At 38.3% G+C, this 14,215-nt stretch overlaps 1 protein-coding gene across 2 annotated transcripts in view; it reads left to right on the top strand.

Annotated features, from left to right (window-relative positions):
- The window catches only part of s1pr2 (sphingosine-1-phosphate receptor 2), a 29,437-nt gene extending 22,574 nt beyond the window's left edge, over window positions 1–6,863 (top strand). For both annotated transcript variants that reach the window (XM_053228428.1, XM_026929903.3), the window contains one exon: window positions 3,786–6,863. In XM_053228428.1, the coding sequence (XP_053084403.1) occupies window positions 3,893–4,996 (1,104 nt within the window). In that variant the 5' untranslated portion in view covers window positions 3,786–3,892 and the 3' untranslated portion in view covers window positions 4,997–6,863. The remainder of the gene's footprint in view (window positions 1–3,785) is intronic.
- The last annotated feature ends 7,352 nt before the right edge of the window (window positions 6,864–14,215 follow it).

The raw sequence follows: 14,215 nt of genomic DNA, 5'->3' as shown, positions 1-14,215 counted from the left end.
AGTTTACGAATTTGTTTACATAGAGCTTCGCTTGGTGCAGAAGTAGACCATTGTTCATTGTTCAATCTTGAGGAAATGGCTGTAGTGACTCTGGGCTGCAGATGTTGACAGACCTGAGTGCAGCTGCACCTTTTTGTCTGTTTGTCAATGCTTAAACCATGTGTCATGATGTGCTTACTTTAGTTAACCATGTGTGTGTGTGTGTACTTGACAGGTTAGCGTTCGTGTCGGTATGTGACGTGTGTGTGTGTGTGTGTGTGTGTGTGGGTTATGCAGATGTCTCAGATTCCTGTCTTTGTGTGAAGATGCCATTCCGCTTGACAGAGTCGTCTCTGCAGCATTGCTCCACTCAGTAAAGAGCTGCTTAAATGAATATTGACTTATCCTGAAAAATATGTTGCACTATTCCACAGCGCTGTTGAATTCTCAAATCCAATTTGACCAGAAGATGTTGGTTAATTTTTACAACAGCAGCTTTGACAGTAGTTTCCCATAATAAGGCATATCACAGGTTTCTATAGTAACAGCTTACACAAGGACTTGTATGGCGGACATGCCACGTAAACACATTTAAAAATGTGTGTAATGGTTGATATGTTGATGTTTTCTATGGAAAGAGTCTCCAGTGTCAGTGCTTTGTATCAGTCTGAGGTAAAGTTGTAACTTTGTTTTCCAACACAAGAACATCTTCAGGACAGGGGACTTTCTGGTTTTTTAGTAACGTGACAAGCTTCATTTTTTTGTTTTATTAACTTTAAAGAGAGAAAATAAAGAAAACCTGGTGAGGGAATGCCTGTTTATAGTTGCTATAATGTAATTTATAACTTGAATGCAACTATAAACAGATAAACACTACAATGTGTCATTCTTTAATAAATTAGAATTCTTAGCCCTGTCAAATTGCTATGGTTTAATAGGAATAAAAAATTTCAGGATGTGATGTTATTGGGAAATATTCCACTTCAGAGTGTTAGTAGTAACTCAGCTTTATGATTATTATTTTCCTATAGCAGCACACCCCACATGTTTTGTGCCTTACTTAGCAGATGTTGGAATATTAGAGGAAATTCCAATTGCATGTCATTGTGCATAATGAATGTATACGTGAAATTGTATCATGTCATCTAAAGAAATTATTCTGTATAACACACAAAACTCTAGTTATTTTTAACTCCAAATTAATTATACATTGATATAGATTATGTTGTTGATTTATCATCAACAACTGATTTTAAAGTAAATATACTGCCGTTGAGAAGAGTGCACTCTTGCTAACGGAGGGGAAGAGAAGTGAGATTAGAGCTGACAATAGCACTATGTTTCATTTTAGATAGTCAAACTTTCAACAACATCTGTAATGATTAGACAGATGTGTAGTTACTACATTCCACATGAGTCACTCTGAAACACTGACCGAAAAATAACTTATGATGCTGGCATTTAGCACAGTGCGAAGCAGCTATTTTAGGTTTCTTTTCTGAGTAATTTCACGTTATTTCATTTATTCTAAATAAGTGAAGCGATGTATTTAAATTTTCGGGCTGAAATTGAAACTGATATTCAGGACACACTGGCCTGAAAACCAGATACAGGATCTTTCTTTTTATTTGCCTGAATGAAAGCCTTTTTTTATTCAGGGTAATTTGGAGAGAAACTAATTATTTATAAAGTCAATTCTTTCAATAGGACGAAACTGAGCTGACAGTAAACAACCACTTAACATAAAATAAGCTTTCTAAAATGAATACACTGTGTTCTACTTATCTTTTAATTTTCAAATCAAATTTCAAAATGATTTGTAATTATTTGACACTTGCATGTAGGCCCAATTTTTTTCCTGAAATATTTCAAAAGTGTTGTTTTTCACCATTTTCGGCTGAAAATTTTTCAGTGTTTGAGCATCCCTATTAGTAGTGGGATGTTTGATACCTGGTAGTTGCGTGATTATGACTTATTTTATTATTACTGTCATCATGGAAAAAAGAGATGGAAAGTTCCTTCTGCTTACACGCCCACCAAAACTATACGTTCACAATGATCAGTTAAAGAGCCGTTATTTTTTTGCAATCTAGACGAGTAATATTCAAATGATTGACTTTGATATTCAAATCCAGTGGCTAACACAAGGGGGAAGTTGATTGCGTAGTTACCCTAACAGAGTTCAAATAATAGAGACAGGCTAGATTAGATAGCAGACCAGTAAATACTAGATAACAGCAGAGTTTAGCTGGCTATGGAGTTAAGATAGGGCGTGTAAGACTACTTGGCCGTGACACTGTTAATAGTAAACATATGTCGTTCGCAGATTTGCTGTGTTCTGTTTGTTTCTCCATTGTGAGAAATGAGCATGAAAGTGACAGAGAGGCGAGGTGTATAAGGCATCAGCAAACGATGAGGGAGGAAATCAGGATGAACACAGATTAGGTCTACTGATGGAGGAAAAGTTGAAGTCTTATTTCCTAGCATCTTGTGTTAGGTGTCTTTTGTCTGTCTGTCACCTTGCTTCTATACTCATTACTAGATAAATGGGGATTTCTGACCAGAGGAAAGTTTGTAATCTATCAGCATGCTAAATGACTACCACCATTATTCATCTCCTTTTTTGTTCAACATAAATTGAACTGCCTGGGTTTTTTTTTTTTTTGGTTGACTTTTTTCACACTTCGCACATAGATCACAGATTTATATCACAGCTCATACATAGTTCAACTTTGATTTTCCTACTCTGCCTACAACATGTGGGTGAACCATCTGTGACAAGTAAGTTGGTACACTCAAGTGTGTGTGTGTGTGTGTGTGTGTGTAGCATGGGTTTTGGCTTGGTGAATGTTTTCTCAAAGGGGAAATTCCAGAGCTCCACTGGAGCTATTTTTGAATCTCCAACATGTGTGTGATCCACACAAGTCTGCAACAAATGAAATGAAAATTCATCATACTTGCTGAACATCATCTCTGTTAGACACTTACGATTACAGCTTCAAGTGGGATGGAATGTGAAAATGCATTTAAACTATATCTCAAAGCCTGGTTTATTTGGAAAACTTTCAAATATGGCATTATTTAGAAAGGAATAAAACACTATGGCATGTGCAGTTCAAGGAAAATAATCAACAACAGCCTGGTGTGGTGTGGCCTGATGTGAAATGGAGCTACTGTTACCACCCCAATTAATTTGCTATAACAGCATGTCCTGAAATGTTTTATTCGTCTTTAAGCACAGCAATTGTATTTATTTTTTAATTAATGTTTTAAAAAAAAAACTGTATCCTTTTACAGTTACTTTTAATGTTGTGGAACGTGAGATAAGGTTGTTCCTGTTATCAGTTAGCAGGTACACTCACTCACAAGCCACTTTTTTTTTCTTGCTTGAAGTTAATAAGACAAACAAAACCACAGCTAATGTTACAGAGAAACTGCAAAACTCAGTGCCCTCTGTCCTAAAAAACTTACCGACTGTTTCAAAGCACTGACAATGGAGAAGCCTTCCATAAATATTAAATAAATGACTATTAAATAAATGAAATAAATTGAAATGAAGTAATGAAATAAAGTAAACTTCATCATGTCAGTGATTATACTTTTATACTTTGTTGATTAACAGTGCATTTTTTATCAATTTATTATTAGTGTTAGATTATGTGGAGTGTCGAAACAAGTCCCAGTGAATAAGTTACTATAGAAATGACTACTGTGAGAGCTGCTGTCAATCAGCATGGTGGTATAAATATTGTTTAATTTGCTGCTGTATGTTTATTCACTGTCTATGCTCTTGTGTCATTCTGCAGGAAACCCAGAGGGACTTCCTGGGCCACTGAGACGTGACTCCAGGCTAGGTGCAGTCTCCTAGACCCAAAATCTCAGACAGACAACTGGGTGAACATCAACAGAGACTATGGATACCCCAACAAAATGCATTGTAGACCCAACAAAGAGCAAGTACTCTCAGTACTACAACTCAAGCCTCATCAAATTGCACTATGTCTGTGCCAAGAACTTGAGCCAGCAGGACTTACTCGAGCGCGAAAGGCTCAGAGATGGACCCAGCTCACTAAACATCATCTTCATAATCATCTGCAGCATCATAATTCTGGAGAACCTGATGGTACTCACTGCTGTTTTCCGAAACAAAAAGTTCCACTCAGCCATGTTCTTCTTCATTGGGAATCTAGCGTTCTCAGATCTGCTGGCTGGCTCGGCTTACATAGCCAATATATTTCTATCTGGCCCAAGGACTTTTGAGCTAAAGCCTGTGCAGTGGTTCATAAGAGAAGGGACTGTTTTTATTGCATTGTCTGCATCAGTGTTCAGTCTGCTTGCCATTGCTATAGAGCGTTACATTGCCATAACTAAAGTCAAGGTTTACGGCTCCAATAAGACCTGCCGCATGTTCCTGCTTATTGGAGCATGCTGGGTTACCTCGATCCTTCTTGGAGGACTTCCCATTTTAGGCTGGAACTGCATCAACAATCTGACCGAGTGCTCGGCTGTCCTGCCTCTCAACTCTAGGCGCTACATCTGCTTTGTGGTGACCATCTTCAGTGTCATCCTGCTCTCCATTGTCATCCTGTATGTCCGCATCTACCTGATCGTCCGTTCCAGCCACCAGGAAACCACTAACTCGGCTTCCTACGCCCTGCTCAAGACTGTCACAATTGTCTTAGGTGTGTTTATTGTGTGCTGGCTGCCCGCCTTCAGCATCCTGCTCCTTGATACCTCGTGCAGCATGTCCTCCTGCCCCATCCTCAACCAGGCCGACATCTTCTTCGGGATCGCCACCTTGAACTCAGCACTGAACCCGCTGATCTACACGCTGCGCAGTAAGGACATGCGGCGGGAGTTCTTGCGCGTGCTGTGCTGCTGGGGGCTCCTCCAGAGCGGCCGGCCCGCGGAACGCTGCTTGATACAGCTCAAGAGCTCAAGCTCGATGGACCACTGCACCAGCAAACATGAACATCAGACCACTCCCATCATGCAGGACTGTACAACTTGTGTTTGAGCTTGGGGAAAGCACCCATGCTGCATTGGTAAAGGTCTCTGAGTAGGTTTAGGTCCGGAAGGAAGTTGAGGTATTTGTGTTCACGGATTAGGCACGCGATCAAAAGATGCCTGAAGTATCGTTCTGCCATATCGGCATTACGTGATCAAAAGTAGTGACAGAGGTTTGGCATGTGACTTTTTACAAGCATTCAGACCTGTGTGAATTTTTTCTAATCTTTTTCTATGGACTCCTAGGAGCTAAAAACAAGTATTGTGGTATGGACACAATCATGTGTTGTCAATTTTTTTATTTGTGTCAAAGTTTTATGACCTCCACTGAATGATTTTTACTTGTATTGATACCGTTATTATTCACAATGTCATATTTACCTGTTTGGCAGTGACCAAAAACATCTTTTTTTTCTTAAATCAAAGTCTAAGATAATGCACTTTCAAGCATATCTGTGATCGTATGTATTTGTGACTGACTTGTGAGTTCAGTCAAACTAACAAAGTCAACGTTGCATGACCATGAAAAGGTGAGTCTTGGAGTGACTCACCAGACCTAATTCACAAAGAAAAGGGAGGTACTGAATAGGTACACTCCACAGTGCACTCCTCATGAGCCATGGGTGCACAACCATGTTATGTATTCCATTATATTCCCTTTAATTAACTACAATAAAAACAATAAAATGTACTACACTTCATTATATTGCATGTACAATAACCTGTGTACAATCTAATCTATGGCGTATTCATGTACAATTTCATCATTAACCCTTTTCTCTCAGCCTCTCTGGCCTTTGCTTATGTTTGTCCGTGTGTGTATACGTGTGCGTGAGTGTGTGTGTGTGTGTGTGTGTGTGGCTTTTTTACGATAAGTGTTTCCCTTAAGGAAGACACAAACAGAAAGTACATTTCCTTAAGTGAATTGGCACTGACATGTTTCACCCAGCCTGCAGTAATCCCCTGGACTTGTCTTGACAACGTTGTAGCGTCGCTGCAGCAGCGTGTGCTTTCTGTTTTTGTGCTCTCCTGAAACTGAATGTATGCATGAAGTGTTTGGAGCGAAATGCTTCTCCTTGTGACAGTATTACTGAACACTGATTGTTTTTCGTCTTGTTGAGTACTGAGCTGTCGGAGACAATAAAGAGGGATAGGGTCACTGTGAAGTCTTGAAAACGATCACCACATTTTAACTTGCTGGTGACACACAATGGGTTGCAGAGATAGAAACTCATGACGTTGGGATAAAATAAACAGGTCACCTCTTTTTTTTGTTGTTTTGTGTCATGGCCTCTAAACTCACACTTCAGATGGATGAGGGGGAGGAGGCTGCACTCTTATGTCAAAGGTCAGAGGCTAATTGTTCTGCTTAAAACCACACTTCCTGCAATGACAGGAAGTTCAGTGTTTCCTATAGTACTTTGTTGTTCAGGACTGACCTCATCTTTCATGATTATTCTTACATACCACTCAAGCAAGCAAACGCAAAAATTTGATCCCAAAATGTCTTGCTGTCTTTTCTTCTATTGATCATCAGAGAAAGCACTTTGGCAGCTCTTCGTAAATCGTTCAATTTTTTTTTTTTTGCTCATTGTTTTGCTTTTTTGTTATATGAAGACTGTGCAAGCATGCCTATCACTTCCATTCTGTGTAAAACCCTGTGCAAAAAAAGTTTTGTATTATGCATTTATGACAATGTATGTATTGTATTTATGTCTAATATGTGTATATGTATGAAATGTCTTGTGTGCAATAGCATTGTGTGTCTAGTAGCAAGCTACCTGTGTTAAATCGGTACAATCCTAAACACTAATATTGGTACATAAACGTTTTTGTTCATTACTTTTATATAAAATAAATTAGATACAAAATGCAAATGTATATTCAAGTCTCCTTTTATTAACTTTGAACAAAAGTGGATCCTGTATATTGTCATTTTATGATGGTACTAGTCAACTTTTGGGTACTTTAATGCCAAAATTGCTCTTTCATAATATAACACCATGGACCCGTATTTATTTTATGGTTTATCTAAAAAGGTGTTTTGTACTCCGACCTGGTACACATGAGTGTGATGTCCTTACTTGAACGATAGCTTCCCTGGAAATTAAATTACACCCAACATGCACTGACAAGGATGAGGCCAGGCTCGCTAGGACATGAAAAGACATTTGCCTATAACCATTGGCTCTGCCTATTTACACACCACTGCCTGCCAGTTACAGGGGTGTATCAGCTTGTTATATGTCACAGGCCTGGTATTGAAGTGAGGTAAGAGGGTGATGCGAGGTAAAAGATAATGGAATTACGAAAAACACTGTGCTTCAACCTCAGGTGGGGATTTTGGCTCATAAGGACAGTTTGGATCTTGGAGGAATAGTAATAATACGGCCTTGTTAAACATAAATGTACAAAACATGATTCAGAAATTTAGTGTGGTTATAAATATATATTTTTTTCAAATATTTTGTATTTTAAATACATCTCTATCAACTATACTTGAATTCATACATCCAAAACATTCAAATCTGCATTTATACATCACTGGATACATTTTGCATTGCATTCCTAAAGCTCCAATTTCACAAACAATGTTTTGTGTTTCATTCATCTTCAGCCTGTTAAGTACGCTTTCCATTTCAGTCAGTCATGTTCACGTCTCTACATTCAAGCCTATGCATGAGGTCATCACACAGTGCTGTTTTTCTGCAGCCTGGCTTTAAAGGTGCAGTTTATAATGTTTAAACGTTTGACAAAGCACTTTGCTCAGCTGAGGCAGGCATATTTTAGCCCGAAGCTTGATGATGACTCATAGCGAAGCTGGTGGAAGATATTTTTCTTACAATCCCACTAAACTCTGGAATAGTGTTTATCGGGAACTCAAATCTAGATTAAAAAATAAATATAAATGCTTGTTAAACACAGCCTGTTATTAGTCTTGGGATTTTATTAAAAATACTTTCCCTGAGTCACAGGAATGCTCATAGATTTCTACTTAATTCATTACTGATTTGCGTGAATGTGGTTTGTCATTCAATGCCTTGTTCTGACCTTTTAATCTTTTATATGTGAAGCAGTTTGGAAACTCAACATGAGAAGTGCTGTATATGTTAAATAATAATATAACTATAATACATAACCTAGTATAATGTTACAATATGTTAATTGTCCAAACTTTTTGTCGTAGCATACTATACAAGATACAAGAGACTATTTTCTAGTATGAAAAGATTTTCTGCTTTGAATATCCATAAGAAGTATAATTTGTGGTAGACAGCCTACTGGCCACCTTTTGTTCTACATTGAGGGGAACTACTAGAACAATTAGACAACTAGGGTGAACCTTTTTAAAAATGTAGTAGTATTGATGGGGAGAGACAAAGTTCTCTTTGGTGATGCTGAATAAATAATACACCAACAGACAAGACAGAGATGTGACATGATTTTATTATTATTATTAGTAGTAGTAGTAGTAGTATGTACGTATGTAAGTATTAGTATTATATAACATTGTGTCTTGTTCCATTCTTCTGACATTAGGAAAGGCCTACTTATTCACACATTAATCTTCAGTAACCCCTTTATCTTGGTCAGGGTTATGGTGAATCTAAAGCCTATCCTGGGAACACTGGGTCCAAGGCAGGAATAGGACCTTGAAAAGTTGCCAGTCCATCAAAGGGCACTACATACACACACCCTTTTTCTAGACTCAGACACTCATTTACAGTTAGGAGCAAATTAGAGTAGCCAGCCCATTTACCGTCACTTTCTGGCAGGTGGGAGGAAACTGAAGAACCTAGAAGAAAACCACATGTACGAACATGTGAAACTCTGCAGAGACAGTAACCCGAGCTCAGGATCGAACCCCGGACACTGGAGCTGAAATGAGAGGCACCAACACTCCCGGCTGCACCGAATGATTGGCTGGGGATTCAGGGAAGGAAGCAAAGAACCCATAACTATCCAAAAAACCTTTAAGGAGCCTTTTTTCAAAGAGTATACATATGTAATTATTGTTTTGTGAATGTATGTTAAACAGATTTTAAAGAATAAGTCTACAGTTGGAGAGAAGTCTGGCCCGGTTTACTGTCAGACGATTCCTGGGTGGGAATGCTATACAGCCCCATGGGAGACCACGCTGCTGGGAAAAAGGCCAGTAACTGTCAGCAGGAAATGACATCAGGTTTAACAAACGACTGTACAGCAGCTGCAATCTTAGAACTGAGCTAGTAACCGGAATTCTGTATATCCCATTTTTCTATTTCATAAACTCCTGTTCCACCCACTACACAATTCTTCTGGGAACTCCATGTTTAATGATTTAACCTTGATCAAACTTGATCCAGCTCAGGAAATATTTAATCATTAGTTGATGAGTGAAGGGTGGGTTAGACTGGAAAAAAGAATACGTGCAAGGCTCTCAAACTTGAATCTGAGCCTATAGAAAACACCACCATCTTGTGGTTAGAGCTATAAAGGCCGATGGCAGGATTCATTTTGTGTATGTACTTTCACACTTTTGAAACTATAGCTCCCTCTGTTCAACTGGCCTTGTACTGCAGAGTGAATGGAGGTCTTCTTAATAAATCAGGATTCCATGGTTCATAAGACTGTGAGAAAAATAGTGGTTATATTAAATTTTAAAAAATAATTTAAAAAGATAGATAGATAGATAGATAGATAGATAGATAGATAGATAGATAGATAGATAGATAGATCATAGCAAGTGTCAACCACGGTAACTTCAATTCAGTATAAGATGGTATAAGACAGAATAAAATAAAATAAAAACAACAAAATTAATAAACCAAATAGATTAAATAAGACAATAGGGAGACAGCAAAAAACAAAGACTATCAATAACAAGACAAAAACAGATAGCTGGATGATGGAGACATTATAAGGACTCAAATGTCTTAGCGCATAAATATGTTTTCAAATTGGATTTAAAAAAGTCTGTTGTGGGGGATGACTTTATAAACAATTGTAAAATATTCCACAGTCTTGGAGCAGAAACAGAAAAGGCCCAGTCACCTTTGAATTTCTTCTGTGAGTGTGGAATAGTTAAAAACAGCTGATCAGTAGATCTTAAGGTTCTGGAGGTAGAAATGGGGCAAAGAATATCAGAGAGGTACCTTAGTGCAATATCATGTAGAGCTTAAAAACAAAAAATAAAACCTTAAATTCAATTCTGTATTTAACTGGTAGCCAATGGAAGGAGGCCAGGATGGTGGGAGATGCTTTCGCTTTTCTTGGTACCTGTTAGAAGCCTAGCATCTGCATTTTGGTCCAGCTGCAGGCATAACAAGGTTGACTGACTGATCCCAAAATAATGATTATTGCAGTAGTCTATATGGGAAGAAATGAAAACATGAATGACACTTTCCTGATCTTTAAATGATAAGACGCTTTTTAGTTTAGTAATGGCTCAGAATTGGAAAAAGCTACCTCTCACAACTGAGTTTATTTGCTTGTCAAATCTTAGGGAAGAATCAAAGATGACACCTAGATTTTTTTTTACACAGCTACGTATATTAGCTGATAATGGACCCAGATTACCTGCTATAGCTGTAGTGGAAGCAGGATGACCAAATATAATAACTTCAGTCTTATCCTGGTTCAGCTGCATGAAGTTGCTTAACATCCAACATGTCCCTGAGACAGTCAAAAATGAGATTGAGACTTTATCACCTGGTTTCTGTGGAAGGTAAAACTGTGTATCCGTATACCAGTGATAAGAGATGTTATATTTCTGAAAGTTAAACAAGCAGAAGCATGTAAAAGGAAAACAAAATAGGGCCCAGCATAGAGCCCTGGGGTACCCCCGAGGTAATAGCAGTCAAAGAAGTAGAGAAGTTAGCAATCCTAACTGAGAAAGTCCTGTTATTAAGGTAAGAGGTAAACCACTTTACGCCACACTTTAAATCTTTTAGACGATCTTTCAGACAATCCAGAAGAATTCTCTGATCAACCATATCAAAGGCTGCACTAAGATCTAGCAAAATTAAACCAGCACACTTTCCAGTATCAACAGTCAGCAGTAAATTGTTAGCTACCTTGAGGATACCAGATTCTGTGCTATGTATAAGTAATAAATTACCAATCTATTTGAATAAACAGTTCACTTAAAGTTAGCCTACTTAAAGTCTCACGGGATACTTAAGGCAAATGATTAGTTTGAAGGGGTTCAGCTGACAAATAAGTTTGATCCCTGTTCTAAATGAATGAATGAACAAAAAAATGAATGAATGAATGAATGTTCCCAAAATAATGGGAATTGCAGTAGTCTATAGGGGAATGAATGAATGAATGAACACACAATCAAAAAAACAAATAAAGGAGTACATGATTTAAAGTAGTTATACAATTTGCCAATTTGTACCTACTGTATATATGCCATTTTATTTGGATGAAATTTTATTAGATAATATGCACATTCATTCATTCATTCATTCATTCATTCACTCATTTATTCATTCATACATTTTCAGTAACTGCTTTATCCTGGTCAGGGTCCCAGGGGATCTGGAGTCTATCCCAGGAACACTGGGTGTGAGGCGGGAATACACCCTGGATGGGATGACAGTCACACTCTCATTCTCAGCTATAGGGCCAATTTGCAGCCGACAATCCACTTACCGGCATGTTGGAATTTTTTTTTTTTTTGCTAAGTGGAAGCAAACATGACATGCATATGAAATTTAGAATTTTATATTTAATGTTTGCTGCGGGTCCTTTGGCGCTCTCACCGGCGTGGCCCGGGTCGGATTCCCGGCCAGGGAACCAACCCCAGCTGCTGGGCTTGCACACGACAGTGCGGGTTCCAAGCCCGGATAAAACTGGGAAGAGTTGTGTCAGGAAGGGTATCTGGCATAAAAACTGTGCCAAATCAAAATATGCAGAACAGTGATCCTCTGTGGCTACCCATAATGGGAACGGCCAAAAGAAGAACATATTTAATGTTTGCTGCAGGTCAGATACAGTCATGTCTTTGTTTAAAGTTTTGCATGTTAAATTTAAAAATAGATACTGTCATGTCATTTCACATTCAAAGAGACTAAAATAGTGTTGTGTTGACTTTAATGTACTTATATTATTATTATTATTAGTAGTATTAGTATTAGTATTATATAGCAGGATAAAGGATGGCATGCCAGTCTATAGCGGGACACCATGCACACACTCATCCACACCTAGGGGCAATTTATCTTAGCCAATCAACCTAATGGCATGTTTTTGGGAAGTGAGAGGAAACTGGAGAATCCAGAGGAAACCCACACTGACAGCGACAGGGGATCGAACCAGGGACCCTGGAGCTGAGAGGCAGCACAGTTCAATAATAACAATAACAATAACAATAATTATAATAAGTCAATTCAATTCGGTTTTATTTGTATAGCATTTTTAACAATGGACATTGTCACAAAGCAGCTTTACAGAAATAAATAAAGTCAAATTAAGTTAAACCTAAATAAATTGTAAATATGTGAATTTATCCCTAATGAGCAAGCCAGCGGCAACAGTGGCAAGGAAAAACTCCCTGAGACGATATGAGGAAGAAACCTTGAGAGGAACCAGACTCAAAAGGGAACCCATCCTCATCTGGGTGCTAACGGATAGTGCACACTGCTCCGGGTGTGTGTTCATGGTGTGTGTGTGTTCACTACTGTGTGTGTGCACTTGGATGGGTTAAATGCAGAGCACAAATTCAGAGTATAGGTCACCATACTTGGCTACATGTCACTTCACTTCAATTATGAATAATTCCCTTCTATAACTGTGCACTACATGGACAAATAGTGCAATTACGCAACCAGTAAATTCATTACAGGTTTCACATGAAGTCCGGTTTGTTAAACCTATCCACTGTCCACTGATGGAGTCCTGAGTACAAAGCTGCTCGCGGCTACCGCAGCCCTGAAGCCACCACAGCAATCACAGTCCCAAGCTATCACAGTACAACTCCCCATATGAGATCCCCAAGCCATCTCCATGGACCCCAAGTAGCACCATCCCCAGCAATGCCGTTGATCTTCAGGCCATCCATGTGGGGCTACCTCCAGCAGCAGCGAGCGATCTCAACCCATGAGAACTCCAACCAGAAGTAGGGCAGCAGGATGGATCAGGCAGGTCCAGAGAGCAGAAGGGGTCAGGATCACTGGTATCTCAGGGTTAGCACGTGTAGCTCAGCAGAGAGAGGGATAATAATAATAATAATAATAATACTTACTATTATTATTACTATTATTATTACTATTATTATTGTTGTTGTTGTTGCTGTTTTTGTTATTATTATTGGTAGTAGTAAACTACTACTACTACTACTACTACTAATAATAATAATAATTATTATTATTATTATTAGTTGTAGTAGTAGCAATTTTATTGTTGTTATTATTATCATCATAAGTAGTAGTTATAGTATTGCTGTTGTTGATGATGATGGTCTCAACAGGCTTAACAGCATTCAGTTTGCATCACCGCTCCCGTGTAGGCCATGCAGTGCAATCTCCCGCCTTTCCTGGCACCAATCAAAGCGGTACAATGCAGGGTTGCCAGATTCGCGTTTCAAAACAAATCATTCACATCATGCAAAAAATCAGCCAATCTTCATATTATCCCTTCCAAATAACACGGCTTCTGAAATCCATCAAGAACAGCATTGTAAAATTGGTTGTAATATTAAATGCAACATGATCCAAGACATTTTTAAGGGGATCCTAATAAAAATACGCTGTTTTCTTAAACTTTTTTCACCGGTGTCCTATGTTGGCATTGTTTTATTTTAGATAACTTTATTATTTTATATTTATATCGTCACTGAGAAAGAGTAACACTCAAAATATGTCCAAATCCATCCCTCGGACATAAAAACTCAACTTGTGGCAGCAATTAAAAAGTATTTCGGTTCGGTAGATAAACCGAGGATCTGGCAACAATCCATTACTATCCATCATATGGCGGCGTCTATGGTGAAACGTCACTTTGGATCATTCCATTGAAACGAGAGGTATTTTGAATAAAATGATTTGGTAACAGCGTAGGGATGGAAATTTTATTTTTTTAATTAACGACGCATCACTTTTGGGTATTTATATTTCAGTAATAATTTACCAATCTATTTGAATAAACAGACTTTTTTTAATTTTACTTCTCACTCCTGTGTACCCTATACTTTGAATTCGTGGTACGGTCCATAGTACCCGCGCGAAAAAGCGGCCCGCGCGCT

Source organism: Pangasianodon hypophthalmus, chromosome 23 (genome assembly GCF_027358585.1).
Source record: "Pangasianodon hypophthalmus isolate fPanHyp1 chromosome 23, fPanHyp1.pri, whole genome shotgun sequence".
Taxonomy (NCBI): Eukaryota; Metazoa; Chordata; class Actinopteri; order Siluriformes; family Pangasiidae; genus Pangasianodon; species Pangasianodon hypophthalmus.
Note: the sequence above shows the minus strand (reverse complement) of the source record. Positions and strands in the feature narration are given on the sequence as shown.